Source organism: Lithobates pipiens, unplaced genomic scaffold, assembly GCF_037356315.1.
Source record: "Lithobates pipiens isolate NorthernLeopardFrog02 unplaced genomic scaffold, aLitPip1_a1.2 Scaffold_8, whole genome shotgun sequence".
In the NCBI taxonomy this organism is placed as follows: Eukaryota; Metazoa; Chordata; class Amphibia; order Anura; family Ranidae; genus Lithobates; species Lithobates pipiens.
Window position 1 is genome coordinate 94,592,350 of NW_027507903.1, and position 16,089 is coordinate 94,608,438.

The window sequence follows — 16,089 nt, forward strand, 5'->3', positions numbered from 1 at the left end:
GTGACAATAGTCTCCCTGGCGAGAAAGTGAGGGCTTGCATTCATTTAGCCATTTGATATGAATTTAAGCTGCTTCTTCTACAATCCACAATGACCTAGTAAAAAGCTAACAATCTTTATTTTTAAGAAATAACTGCAATGAAAATCACTTGAATTACAAACAAGAAATGACATAATTTTTTTGAACTTGTATTTAATCCCAAAGGGAACCAAGTGCATATAACACTTGGTTCTATTTGGATCAGTGGCCCCTTTGACATTAAACATCCCTCCTTTGCTGGCTTTAGCTCCACTTCATTCTCTAGTCCAATAAATACACAAATTTTGGGTGTTCCTGTCATAGGGAAGTACAGGCAGCACTGCGCCCCCACCCCCTTTTTAAGTTGATGATTCCTTTCCTATTAGAAATGAACAATCAATGCTGCTCCTATAGTGCTAATCATTCATCCATAATAGTAACAAACACTCTGTTCTGTAGTACCCTGTGATCCATCTGCCAATGCTTGTACATATACACAGCCCTGGCGGATGGGTCACACAGCCCCGCAAGGCTGTGTGATATTTCACTTTTCAATCAGCACTGTCAATCAGAACTTTTCAATCAGCAGTGTCAGAACCAGTGCCATATATGACACAGCCCTACCGTGATCTGATAGCCCTGATAGACCAATCAGCACTGCAGGGCTGTGTAACCCATTGGCCAGGGCTGTGCATGTTTATAAACAGCTGCAGATAAACACACAGCACTGCAGACTGTGTGATCTTCTGTAAATGCTAGCGCTAGGCTCCGGAGCACCGCAATGCCAGAAATGAGAGCTGTCACATAAACACCTGTCCCCTTCGTAGCAGCAAATATTCCTTGTAATAACTGCATCCTAAATGTGGTTAATTTTTTCTCTAAATGCACCCAAGAGCCTGTGATTTTGTATATGCATTTTATTCTCTGACACCTGTATACATTACTCTTCTCTTGATACGCTGATGCTTTTGCTATGCCTAAGACCCAGTGCGTTCTTCAAGTCCAACTCCAAGCTTAGATCTAGGACTCCTGGAGCATAAAAACTTCCACCAAGTGCTCAAGAGGTATAGGTAGCTGGTGGGTCATTGAGAAAGCACCAATCTGAGTGTAGCATAAAAAAGCACCAGATTTAATTGATGGTAATGAAGTCACAAGATAATAAAAGATAAGACACCTATGAAATAGTAAACCTCCCTTTAAATTGTCCGACCGGATCACTGCAGTCTGTGCAGTAACCTGTCCCAGCCACGCTGGTGGAGTCCAGATTTCCAAAGCTGGAGAGGAGGCACAGGTCAAGCTGTCAAGATGTTGTTAAGAGGACAGGCGGTAGGGCAGTGGCACATGTTTGTAGCATGTGTGCTCCTTTGTCAGGCCTGACAAAGGAGCATGCATGCTCCGAACGTGCGCAAGGTTTACTACTTCATATGTGCCTTATCTTTTGTTATCTTGTGAGTTCATTACCATTGATTAAAACTGGTGTTTTCTAATGCTACACTCAGATTTACGCCACTCTTTCTTTCTCGTATTTGCCTACAGAGCTATCTTCTACTCTGACAGGTGGCTACCTATACAGTATCCCTGGGACCCTACACTAAGCCATATGCCTGCACCTTATGTACTTTGCTATAGATAGATTTTAACTAATTTTAATGTATGGACTTTATTTATTTGGGATGTTATTTTTCTATCCCACCCCATATTGATTGTTGCCATTCACATTTCTTCGATATTCCTTTCTGATACTCAATTAATTTCAATAGCCCCTGTTCACATCTGAGCATTCTGTCACCTGAAGCCAAATGCCTGAAGCTCAAACCAGGAGCTTCTTTGTGGTAGATTACAAGCATTTTTGGCCCCATAGACTTCAATAGAAACACCTGACTTGAGAGTTTTACGAGCATTTTCTGCTCAAATAGCAGCTACCCACTCCTAATTTCCCCTCCCTCTCCTCCCTCTAGTACTTTCTATTGGCTAAACAAAAATGTTAGAATCTGTAAAACTTTTGTAATACACTTCCAAAATGCTTTAAAAAGTTTCTAAAAAGCTACAAAAAAGCTTTAAATATATGCCCGAAAAACATCAGTAAATCGATACTCTCAGGTGTGAATAGAGTCTAAGCGCTTTCCAAACCCCAATACCCTGGTTGTCATTAAACATACAGGGCTACAACCAAGATTTAAATATCACATTTGTATGACTTACACTTAAATTCACAAACCACTTCTCTAGAAAAAGCCTAATTTTCCATCACCACATCTTTTTCCCCAGCCTATGTTTCATCACTAGAACACCTTTAATTACATTTGCATAATGTATATTTATTTTTAGACGCAAACAAATCCTAATGAATTGACAGCCCTTTATCAGTGCATTTTTGATTAATAAATAAGCAGACAGAATAGTACAATTAGTTGTCAGGTGATGTTTTAAATGCTTATTTTAAGTGTGGATGGCGGTGTGAATTATCCACATTCCAGGCATGTGATTTAATCAAAGAATGTATTTAATGGTACCCAGGGGGTATAGTAATAAAGCAGGAAATTGAAAAAAAATGCACCAGGTAGGTTTACCTGCAGTGAATGTTTGGTGAATATCAGATTCTCTGTTTGATTTTGGAGACCTTCCAAAATTAAAACTTTGAATTATAAAACAAAAACTACTGATGTAATATGATATTCAAAAAGCCACATAATGTTTATCCAGTGTGAACATATTATTCTATAAATCACGTGGAAAGGAAATGTGGTGGAAACATGGCTTGAAAAAAAAAAGAGAAGCAGCAACTGTAATGAAGAGAAATCACTCTCAGGTACCTGGTATGTCTCTGTAATTCCCTGGGACCCGCAAGGTCCAGGGTACTCTGATATGCAAATATTAAAGTAGTTGTAAACCTCAGACATGAAATATGAACAAAGTGCATCCCTCTATAGCAGGGGTGTCCAAACTACGGCCCTCCAGTTGTTCAGGAACTACAATCCCCATCATGCCTAGTCATGTCTTTGAATGTCAGAGTTTTACAATGCCTCATGGGATGTGTAGTTCTGCAACAGCTGGAGGGCCGTAGTTTGGACACCCCTGCTCTATAGGGTTGGCCTACCAAAACTGAAGTGTGCAAAATCTTGTGCAGCTGTGCATGGTAGTCAATCAGCTTCTAACTTCAGTTTTTTCAAAAACCTGAAAGCCGATTGGTTTCTGTGCACAGCTGCACCAGATTTTGCACTTCAGTTTCAGTGAATCAACCCCTAAGACCCCTTTCACACTGAGGCGTTTTTCAGGTGCTTTTGGGCTAAAAATAGTGCCTGTAAAGCCTGTAAACTTTGCACATGCGCAGTAGGGAACCGACTGTGAAGCCGAAAGGGTTCCCTTACTAGGAATGGCAGAAGATCGGCTTGGGTGCCTACATTGGGGGCTCCCTGTAAAGGTAAGTGTCCATACATTAAAAGCCGCTGATGTTTCATTTTTTTGTGGGGTGGCTGGACCTCCTCTTTTATATACATTGACACTGAACCCCAGGCATCTATGAAAACATCAATAAAAGCAGCAATGGGTTCACTTAAAGTGGAAGTAAACTCCCCTATCATTTTCAGCCAAGGAAGCTGCCATCTTTGCCTCTGTTTAATCTTCAACTGCTATGGTGCTGCACATGTGATTAGTTATGACACCAGCCATTGGATGGTTTGATAGTTTGGCTGAGAGCACAGCCAATGTGCAGTTAGCATTCCCGGCATGACTTTTTTTTTAGCTGTTTAGATCGATGGGTTTGCTTCCACTTTAAAGAAGAACTATAGGGAAAACCTTTTGTATTTAAATTTTGGATAGAATAAGGGAGGGTTATAACCTGTCACATTTTTTTTCACCATCTGTGTTCCATTGTGGAGGTTTCACCTTACTTCCTGTCCCATAGTCAAACAGGAAGTGAATTCCTTGGGGACCCCCAGGTCGGCATAACTAGTGTTCCCATTGGAAGATTTCCCCTCTATTAAGTTTCTGGGGACTACCCAAAATTTGAGATTTTCTTTTACTTTCACTTTAATTGATATTGATAAACAGGAAAAATAGAAAGGGTAAATCTCCTTAATGGGGGGCACAGACAGTAATAACTTAACAGGCATTCAAAAAACAAAAAAAAATGTAGGCATTCTAATCCCTCTTCACTCTATCCAGAACAAAAAAAATGTGCCTTTAGTTATACTTTAAAAATAGTACCTAATTCAACTCTTTATCGACCTATTGTAATCCGCTGCACAGCAGTACTCAGATTGGAAGAAAGAAGAGCAGCACTACAAGATAACCCGACTCCACTGAAGTGCACAAGTGCTGACAGGAAAAGAGAGTAGAGAGGTGGCCTCATCAGTGTGCTGCTTGTCTTCCACGTACCATTTAGTAGACAAGGGGTGTGTTTTGACCTTAGTTCTTGCCCAAACTGTGTTGGTGCTGCAGTGACTGTAAAGGATATGCTCTCTAGTGGGGGTGTCTTACTAGCACTGTGCACCAATAATGCCCTGTAACTCTTCCTGTACCCCACTGACACTGTTGGCTTCTACCTGTTCTGGATGCTTCCTTGGAAGCTGGATGATGTAGGGGCACCGGTACACTCACGATCCCAAGTCAGGCTGTGTGTATCCATAGACACACACAGCAATGATAAGACACACCCCTGCTCCTTCCTCACAGGAGTTTGACGGACAGCAGCAGGAGCATATGGCTCCAACTTCTCTCAGTATCCCCCTTGAGACTAGGAAGTGAGAAGAGTGCTGCTGCAGACAGGACTGGAGCAGTGAGAGAAGTCAGATAAGTGTTTATGGGGGGGAGGAAAACAGTAAATGGGGCATTTTTTTACTTTAATGCAAGAGCCCCTGCTACTGTCAATCAAATCCTGTGAGAAGGGAGTGGAGAGTGGGGCTAAGCTGCACTGTGTGTCTATGGACACATACAGCCCAGCTTGGGAGTGAACCCATATGTGCACCCTCATAGCAAGCAGTTTGCTATAGTGGCACACGTAAAAAAGGAGAGAGCACCAACGGAGGACTCCAGAAGAGGAAGATCAGGGCTGCTCTGTGCAATAACATTGCACAGAGCAGGTTAAATCATTGCATAGTTACAGTACATAAGCTGGTTGAAAAAAGACACAAGTCCAACAAATTTTTTTTTTTTTTTACAATCCTATATATACAATCCTAGACCCACAGTTGATCCAGAGGAAGGCAAAAAAACAAACAAAAAAAAACAGCAAAGCATGATCCAATTTGCTCCAGCAGTGGAAAATCCTTCCTGATTCCACAAGAGACAATCGGATATTCCCTGCATCAACTTTCCCTATAAATATTAGTATCCAGTTATATTATGTACATTTAGGGAAAGAATCCAGGCCTTTTTTAAAGCAATCTACTGAGCTGGCCAGAATCACCTCTGGAGGGAGTTTATTCCACATTTTCACAGCTATTACTGTGAAGAAACCTTTCTGTGTTTAGAGATTAAATCTCTTTTCCTCAAGATGTAAAGAGTGCTCCCTTGTCCTCTGTGAAGTAATATGGACCCCTTATGTATTTATACATGTTGATCATAGTCCCCCTTCATCTCCTTTTCTCAAGAGAGAATAAATTCAGTTCCTCTAATCTTTCCTCATAGCAAAGCTCCTCCATGCCTCTTATCAGTAGTGATGGACGAACGTTTCGCCCGGCGGTCGTTTCGCGGCGAATTTCCGACATTCGCGGTCCGCACGTTCGAACGCCTTTTTCCGTCGTTCGCCGCGGCGGACTTACGTGTTTAATGTATACAAGAACTTTAACCTTTGGTGACACGTTTATCATGTGATACAGGACAGCCAATTGAGACATGACAGCACATGGACACTTGGACATTCCCCCTAACCTATAAATACACCCGATCCGGTGGCCATTTTACATTCTTTCTTCTGTTACGATAGGGACAGGTTCCTGTGTGGAGTAGGGAGAGATAAACCACTAGCTATTTGGTACACAAAAGTTCTTTTCAGGACTGGTATAGGTGTTAGGTGTTGATAGGTTTGCTGTGCTGCTGATTCTTGCAGCAGCCTGAGTGTCTTTTGTTAGTTTAGAGAAAGGGAAAGGACGGTGTATGCTACAGGGACAGCCAGATTAGTCTTTCATCATCATCATCATCATCATCATCATTAGCTGTTACTATCAAGGTCCACAAAAGAGCTGTTCCAGTAACCACTAATCGTTCTCTTTTTTTGCCAATTTGTATAGGGACAGGAAGGAAGCAGTGTTGTCAGGCAGTGAGGGTAATTTTAAAGACTTGCTGTTATTATTAGTTCCACAAAGGTTCTTTTCAGGACTGGTATCAGTGGTACAGTAATAGGCTTGTACATGTATAATATTCTTTCTTCCAAATATAGAAAGGATATTATACTTGACTGCTGCCCTTCTGCTGCAGTCTGCTAAACATTCACAACTCACTTGTTCCACAAAAGTTCTTATAAGGACTGGTAACTTGGTATAGGGTGCTACGGTACATAGGCTTGAGTGCGGTACAGTCTGCTGTTCTGTAAGGACCGCTATCGGTCCACAATAGATAGGGTTGACGTGCACCACTGCTGACCGCTGCCCTATACTGCAGCAGTCCTTCAGCGGTATAGGGACTGACGTACAGTCTGCTCACTTCCTTGACCCAAAAAAGCACACCGTACTATATGCCCCTACCCTCCTCTTTGAAGAGGTTGAGCGGTGTCATATTTCTACTGGGGCTGCTTATGATATCCCTGTGCTGTGCTGACTTCCTCCTGGGGGTTCTTATTATGAAGGGATCACACTATCCCTGTGCTGTGCTGACTTCCTCCTGGGGGTTCTTATTATGAGGGGATCACACCATCCCTGTGCTGTGCTGACTTCCTCCTGGGGCTGCTTACGGTGCTGCTGTCAGTGCTGTATGTCACGGTGCTGCTGTCAGCGCTGTATGTCACGGTGCTGCTGTCAGCGCTGTATGTCACGGTGCTGCTGTCAGCGCTGTATGTCACGGTGCTGCTGTCAGCGCTGTATGTCACGGTGCTGCTGTCAGCGCTGTATGTCACGGTGCTGCTGTCAGCGCTGTATGTCACGGTGCTGCTGTCAGTGCTCTGTATTACGGTGCTGCTGTCAGATGCCTCTATCACGGTGCATGTGTCATTCCGGTATGTCACGCTGCTGGTGATCATCTCCTGCACCCTCTTCTTTGCCTACCCTGGTCCCTGACCTTCCCTCTCCTCCATTGCCTTCATTAGCTCCATAGTCCTGAATTGTTAGAACAATTTCCCAAATAAAATAAAAATGCTTGTAGTTATCGATCCCAAATTCACCTCATACATGTATTATGTCATTGTCCAGATGGTGGGACTACGTTTTACCCCCTAATAATTACCACGTGGCCGCAAATTCGACATGAAGGTTTGCAAAGTTCGCCTCCCATTGAAGTCAATGGGGCCCGCGGCGAACGTTCGGTTTCGCGAACGTTTGGGTCCGTTCGCATTTCGCTTTCGCGAAACGTCCCGTCGGAAGTTCGTCCATCACTACTTATCAGTTTGGTTGCTCTTCTCTGCATTTTCTCCAGTTCCCAGATATCCTTTTAACTGGTGCCCAGAACTGAACTACATATTCCAGATGAGGTCTTACTAATGATTTGTACCGGAGTAAAATGATATCTATCGCTTTTTGGAGTCTATACCTCTCTTAATACAAGAAAGGATTTTGTTTGCTTTGGAAACTGATGCTTGGCATTGCATGTCATTATTAAGCCTATAATCTACCAGAACACCCAGATCATTCTCCACCATTGACTCCCCCAGTTGTACTCCCCCCTAGTATGTATTATGCATACATATTCCTAGCGCCCAAGTACATAACTTTACATTGATCAACATTAAACCTTGTAAGCTTGTACGTTAGAGACATCCAGTACCTGAAATCCTTTCCTGAAATCCTTTCCATCTATACAAGCCCATTCACACCTCCCCTCCCGGGAGTGCTTTAGGTACCTCCAAATTTCCCACTTTATCCAAACCCTCTTGGGCTCCCAAAGGGTGCTGAACAAATTGTCTCTCTTTGAGAGTATATGTGACTCAGACCCCCATGCCCCGGGCATAATCTCCAGTCTCTACGCGTATCTCACGTCCCCCTCACCCCTGCCTCCCTCGTATGTTTCTGCTTGGTCCAAGGACCTATCCTTGGACCTGGATGATAGCGATTGGTCAATGATATGGGCAACTACTAAGCTTTCCTCACAGAATGTTGTTGCGCTAGAGGCCAGTTATAAAGTCCTCATGAGATGGTACCTGGTTCCTACCAGGATAGCTAGATATCTACCATCATACTCCCCCAATTGCTTTCGTGGTTGCGACACTGGTGGCACCCACTTGCATATTTGGTGGACATGTCCTGTGGTGCAACGCTTCTGGGCGACAATATTTCACATGGTTTCAACTTTATTTGACGTGACCCTCCCTCCCGACCCATCTTTGGCCCTACTTAATCTTCCACCGCAAGACTTTACAAAATCACAACTGCGTCTCTTTTTGCAACTCACTACAGCTGGCAAGCAGACAATTGCGAAGGCATGGAAGTCCCCATTTCTGCATATTGCGGAAGTTAGGAATAGGGTCACCCAGGCTATGATACACAGCAAAATAGAGGCCACAATAGTGGACAGGATCCCACAACATCTTAGGGTCTGGCGCCCTTGGCTAGACCATTTTCTTCCCCCTGGATTTGATAGTCAACTTTTGAAACCCTAAGCTTGGCTCATAAGGAGCCGGGGAGGCTCATACCCCTTTGTGACATCCTTGAGCCACCTGGTCAGTGCCACCTTCCCTCTCAACCCCCCTCTTTCCTTGGTTCCTTTTCTTCTTTTGTGTTGTATCCCTAGTTCTGGTTCTTCCTCTTCTTTTCTCTCTTATCTCTTGCTCTGTCTTACCTTTCTCCATTTCCCGACATCCTCTTTTGATAATGATGCTCAACCTACACAATATGTGTATGCTCACTGTTGTCACAGTAATCTGGGCAGAGCTCTGCCCTCCTACTTTTTCTACTGTTTACTGGACTCTGTCCTTGTGATACTATTGGTGATGTGAGTTGTAGGCCCAAGTTCTAATCCGCGCTTTAGCATGGAGTACATTTCGTATATCTGAATGTAGCCTGACTCTGTATCTATGCTTGATACCTTGATGTAATGTGTTTTTTTTTTCGTTGGAACATATGTTTGTAACAGTGACTGTTTGTTCTTTAAGCTTGTTATCAATAAACTATTTGAAAGCAAGAGACATCCAGTAAGGACGTTATTCCACTGTATAGCTTGGTGTCATCTGCAAAGACTAAAATGGTACTTTTAATCCCGGACTCTATATCATTTATAAAGATATTAAAAAGTAATGGTCCCAACACTGAACCTTGGGGTACACCACTGATAACCTTAGACCATTCAGAGTATGAATCATTAACCACTACTCTCTGAATTCTGTCTTTTAGCCAGTTTTCTGTTCATTTACAAACTGATTTTTCCAGGTCTGTAGACTTTACCTTACACATTAGCGGTGTGTTGGGAACTGTAGTGAACGCTTTTGCAAAATCCAAGTATACCATGTCCACCGCCACTCCTTGTCTAAGGTTTTACTTACCTCCTCATAAAATAAAATCAGAACTTCTCTTTCATGAATCCATGCTGTCTGTTGCTTAAAATATTTTTTCCAGCAAGAACTCATCTATGTGGTCTTTTATTAAACTAAACTAAAAACTAAACTAAATTAAAGTATCTTCCCAACTATAGAAGTTAAACTAAAAGCTCTGTAGTTACTTGGTAAAGACTTTGATCACTTTTAAATATAGGCACCATGTTGGCCTTACGCCAATCCAGTGGTACTATTCAAGTCATTAAAGAGGCCCTAAAAATTTGAAACAATGGCTTTAAAAGGACAGAGCTAAATTATTTTGGAATACATGGGTGTATGCCATATGGTCCAGGTACTTTATTCACCTTTATTCTGTAAATATTTCTGCACCAAATCAATTCTGAGCCATAGTGGACCATTTGGGGCCATGTCAATACCATCCCCATTATGGACATGAGCTCCCCCATGCTGCTTTGTATATGCAAAACTAAAGAAGATATTTAATAAATTTGCCTTCTCTTTGTCCCCAGTCACCCACTGTAGATTATTTTGCAAAGGACCTATATGACCTTTTTACTATTAATATATTCAAACAATTTCTTTGCGTTTGTCTTACTATCTTTTGCAAACTGTCGTTCATTTTAAATTTTTTCAGCCTTGATTTCTTTTGTAGATATTCTATTATAGTCTTTGTAACTTAAACAATGATAGTGTTCCTTCATTTTTATAATTCCTTCATTTTAGGTTAGTGTAACATGTTTGCGATTTTAGAAATAAAAGAAAGCGTTTACAGTTACTACAAGTCTTATTAGTTCTACTGGGCTACAACACTTTCTTTTTAGGGAAGCATTTAAAAACTGAATTGTAACTTCTAAACTTTAATTTCTGGCAGGTGATCACCAGCTCCCAGCAGAATATCAGTATATCAAGAAAACGACTACAAGAAGACCTTCATCTTCGAAGCTGTGGTGCTCTTAGTTCTCCAGTAGCATTTCTACACAGGATTCATCTAGCACGGGATATGGATCAGGGCCGCCCACATAGTCTAATTGGAGTTTGCAGAGAAACCATCCTTTGATTAATGGCTAACAGATTGCATGCAAAACTGTTACTTTTTAATACAGCTCCATAATCTGAACCAACTACAACATGGCATCTCCTATATGGACTTGATCATGCATGGGACAAGAGACTCCAAACTTGAAGAGTTTCCCGAATGTAATAAGTTCTGCAACAACAATGCAAGCTTTATTTCCACACAAAAAGCCTTTTTTGAAATAGATGTCTGGGGTTTATTCTATTTTTGTTTGAAAATAGAGATTTGGATATTGCTGCCATGTAGCTTCATTTATTGTACACCATATTCTCAACGATGATCACCTCTCAAAAAAGAGGACCATTTTGTGATGCTGCAAGCTTGCAGATACCATTATCAAATTGTATCTTATTTGTTCCACCAATGAAAGGTAGCTTACATTAAAAAGAAAAAAAAAAGATCTTTAGAAGAAGAAAGCTGTTTTACAACATCAGCGTTGTATTACTTTATGTACCTCAAAGTGTTTTCACAAAATGTTTTAATAAAAAACAAGCTATTTATTCTCTTTGCTTTGCTTTCATTCATCACATCTGTAGCTCATGTGGCCCTTTAGGGACATTGGGGTTTAATTACTAAGGCAAATATGGAGTTCATTTTGCAAGAGAAGTTACACTGTACAAAGGATTTTGCCCCAGAGCTTGGGGAATGTGGCAAAGCTTCACTTTGTAAACCATACCCAATCACATGCAAGATAAATAAAGAAAGAAAAATGCATTCTTGCTTGCACATGATTGGGCAATGAAAATCAGTACAGCTTCAACTTATTCACTAAGTTATGGGAAAAATTGTCATACAAAGTGCAACTTACCTTGCACAGTACAGTAAACAGCCTATTTGCTACAAAAAATATTGTTCATGTAACTTAACTTTTATATCTGTCCCAAGGCAGACAAAAATGGACACTAGGGAGCAGTGGGGCCTTATTTATCCTTGTGCCTTTCTGGTTCAGCTAAATGCACAGGAAATTGCACACAATGTTTATGATGAAATAAGTGCCAAATGGTAACCTGTGCTGAATAAAATATGAAAGCTACAATTGCTGGTAAGTCCTGAATATAGTAGCTGACAGACCATCAAGTTGATTCATTGGATTCAACAGTTCCTGAGTCAATGGCATGAAACCAGGATTGTATACTTCAGCATCACAACCAGCCAAGAATCATTTTAGAAGATGTTTTTTTTAAAGTGGGTTGCCAGCTGAAATAGTCTTGTTCTAGTACAGGATAGAGTGGAGAAGGGCTAAACCTTCAGTCTTTTTTTATTCATAAATTTCTATGCTGGTGACAAAAGTGAAGGTCAAGGGAAATCTTCCAAATGGGTACATAGCATTAAAAACACACACAGAGATGCTAACACTTCCTCATGCATCCAACATAGGTTTTTCCTGAAGTTTTACAATCAAATGTACTTATTTGGAAACAGAATAGAGGCTGTTAGGGGAAGGTGAGAACCTTTGGTCTGGGGACAAACAACGTGCCCTTTCATTGGAACAACAAGTTTCTGTGGCCTTCTCTGTTCCTAACTTCTTCTGACACTCCAGGGAGAATTACTAAAACTGGTGCACACAGAACCTGGTGCAGCTGTGTCTAGTAACCAAAAAATCAATAAATGGTGTTGCGCTCCAAATAAATAAATAACGCTACTAATTAGTAGAGCAATCACAATAAACGTGTCTATAAACAGACTTAAAATATATAAGTGCAAAATTGTGCTATGAAATTTAATAATAACTACTTCAATATATAAAGCTTCTAAAGTGCACCCGTGCCTAAACACTTTTCAATATTCAATAAAGTGCAGTGCAAAAATTAAATAAGTAGATACAGCACATTTGTTCCAGCATAAATAACATAAAGTGCATCAGTGACAACTAAAAAAGTCCAGTAAAAATTCAATGTGTTTAAATCCACAACACCAAACCATCTGTATTAGATCATGCAATCTGTGAGTCCACACAGTGCCATAAAACTAAACAACTCCGTGAGCAGAGAGGTGATTCAAAAGGTGATCTTGCAATTCCTCAAAGTGTTCACACACTGGGTGCAGTGGCCACCTTACCTCACTGCTGTAAGGTAAACGGCATTTATTATTCCCAAAACAATAGGTATTGCTGCCGATTGATGTAGGTGCTGCAGATATTTCCCACTAGATGCTCAGTCATAGATTGGTTACCATAGAAGAAAGAGGAGCTCCAATAGTGAAGTATGTAAAAATATTTCCACTTTATTTATAAAAAGGACATAGTCCTGGATACTCACATTTAACACAAATCATGGACAAAAAACAAAACGAGCACCGCGCTCGTACTCCGGACGTCACTTCCGGTGTCCTCCTATCTCTGTTATGTTCCTGTATTCCTACGCGTATCGTCACTAGTCATGTGACTTCATCAGGGAATGACTTCATTGGAACAACAAGTTTCTGTGGCCTTCTCTGTTCCTAATTTCTTCTGACACTACAGGGAGAATTACTAAAACTGGTGCACACAGAACCTGGTGCAGCTGTGTCTAGTAACCAATCAGCTTCCAGGTTTTATTGTCAAAGCCTAATTGAAACCGAACCTTTGCTAACTTCCAGTCTAAATATCAACTCCCTAAAACTCTGCACTACTCTTACCTCCAAATAAGTCATTACCTATCAGCTCTTTCCCCTACCCTTATCTTACCTAAACCAACAACCTTCGAACTTATCTATTCCCAAGGTCCCCATCAAACATGATTGATTTCTGTTATCTATCAAATACTTCAAGAATCATCCCCACTTTCTGATGATCTCCATACCTACATGCGAAAATGGTCTCAAATCATACAAAAGCCCATCTCTACCCCTCAGTGGGACAGAATTTGGACCTCCACCTCCAAGATATCCTGATGCGTGGCGCAGAGACACATCATTCAGAATATTGTTCTTCTGGTATAGGACACCAGAGATCATCCACCGTTATGATCCCTCCCTGTTCCCTCTTTGATGCAGATGTGGTAAGACCAAGGGTACCCATTACCATATATTCTGCCAATGTGAGTTAATTACACCTTTTTGGTCAATGGTGATGTCTCTGCTCCAACGATTATTTGAGTCCACTCTCCCGTTGAACCCGTTATAGCTCCTCCTTGGCCTTCCCTTTCCAGGTTTGGACAAAAACTCAAATAAATTGGCTTCATACATTTTATTAGCAGCTAAGAGAGTTACCCCAATGTCTCCCTCTCAAGAGCAATTTCTCAATGTCATTGCTGAAATTCGCAGAATGGAGCACATGACAGCTTTAGAGGATGCTGTTGATGGGTTTGACAGAGTCTGGGAATTGTGTGACAAATCTGAGCATGGTTCCCCTCGCTGGCTCTGTCTGAATCATGTCAACCCTTTCATTCATGCCCCTTTCTGATTTAGCTCTCCCCCCCCCCCCCATATCCCATTCCCTTGCTGATTTCTGCTTGCCACACAGTATACTACCCCCTTACCCCATTGTATAAATATGTGTTGTATAATTTTGATATACATTTCTAGTTGTAATTAAGAGAAAAATGGTTATAGCCTTTAGACGGTTTGCCCTATGCAGTTCTTTATCTTGATACATATCTGTATTCAACCTAGATGCTTGTATCTTTTTTGTTTTATTTTTCTTGTTTGACTCCATATAGCTCTCACTGAGCTTAACGTGCTTTATTTGTAATGTAAAAATCTTTAATAAAAAATACAATAAAAAAAAAAAAAGCTTAATTGAACAAGCTGAAGTTGGAAGCCAATTGGGTACTATGCACAGTTGCACCAGATTTTGTGTGCACCAGTTTTAGTAAATCTCCCCTATCTTTTTACAGTCACTGACTGCAGGTGCCACTCTGATGGTGAAGTATCTCCACTCAGTGACCTCAGCTCAGCATATCTTATCAGTTCTGGCCCAGGGGGCAAATGCTTCTTGTTCAGTCCACCCCAAAGCATTTTCACCCAGAAAAGTGTATGCTCACTTTTCAAGGTGAATGCTAGTGAATAAGGTGAGGCCACAATTCATGTTAAATACCCAATCATGTGCTAGAAAACATCCTTTTTTTTATCCGTCACTCATAAACATGAGAAGGTATTCAAATGGAACATAGCTTCACCTTCTTTGCTACCACAGTGACCATAAAGGTTCCCAAGTAAATAACCACTTTGCTAGGTGAACAGCCTCCATTGCTTTAGTAAATCAACTGCCCTTTCCTAGGAAGCTGTGCACTTACCAGAATTAAAATGGAATCAAAACAAATGTGGTACAAAGTGTAGCTCTCAGTTTAGTATCACTCCAGTTTAATATTAGAACACATTTCAAGTAATTAGGGCCACTATATAAACATAAAAATACATCGGGTTTCGTGGATATTAATCATTTCCACAAATGTAGGCTGGAGTGTTTCAATGCTGTTTTTTCTCAGTCCATCCTTGTCTTTTTAATTAGTTCTACTGATGTCAATGTACTTGAAATAGTATTGAAAAACAAAAGCATGGTATGAATACAAGGGCTTGATTTCTATACAAAACAGACAGAAAAAAATCTCCCAACTATACAAACTAACTACAAATGTAATAACCAGACATAACTGTCCTAATACTGTCATTAAATTTATAGTGCTATTGGGGATTTGTCTTTTTGAACCTCTGTTAAAGCGGAACTTGGCACTTTTAACAACAATTATTTATCATTCTTAGACCCCATACACACTATTAGATTTTCTGCAGATTTTTGTCTTCAGGTTTACCAAATTTACCAAATAAGTTTCAATTTGTATGACACATATAACACAATGTATAACACAATGGCAGCAAAGGTGTCCAGTGCATCCCCACACCAGTATTCCAACAGTACAAACAAATGGCCACTGGCCCCACCTATAACTGGCCTAAGTGGCAAGGAGCACATGGAAAGGCAACGCATGTAAAACAAAACCAAAGAAAGTTCCCAACTCAACTTGCTAGCCAGCCTGCAACCAACTGAATTAACCTGTCTAACAGTTTGGATTTGCAAATGCATGCTTAACCACTTTCAGACCGGATAATTTTGCTGGCTTAAGACCAGACCACTTTTTGCAATTCGGCACAGCATCGCTTTAAATGACAATTGCGCGGTCAAAACATGACAAAATTTACGTCCTTTTTTTCCCACAAATTGAGCTTTCTTTTGGTGGTATTTGATCACCCCTGCGGTTTTTATTTTTTGCGCTATAAACAAAAATAGAGCGACAATTTTGAAAAAAAGCATTATTTTTTACCTTTTGCTATAATAAATATCCCCCAAAAATATATAAAAAAATTTTTTTTCCTCAGTTTAGGCCGATACATATTCTGTTACATATTTTTGGTAAAAAAAAACAGTAGCGCAATAGACACC

At 40.8% G+C, this 16,089-nt stretch overlaps 1 protein-coding gene across 1 annotated transcript in view; it reads left to right on the forward strand.

The window, feature by feature from the left end:
- Window positions 1–11,235, forward strand: part of ENTREP2 (endosomal transmembrane epsin interactor 2) — a 1,041,875-nt gene extending 1,030,640 nt beyond the window's left edge. Inside the window, exon 12 of the mRNA XM_077473414.1 lies at window positions 10,527–11,235. Coding sequence (XP_077329540.1) covers window positions 10,527–10,712 — 186 coding nt within the window. The 3' untranslated portion in view covers window positions 10,713–11,235. The remainder of the gene's footprint in view (window positions 1–10,526) is intronic.
- Window positions 11,236–16,089: the final 4,854 nt, after the last annotated feature.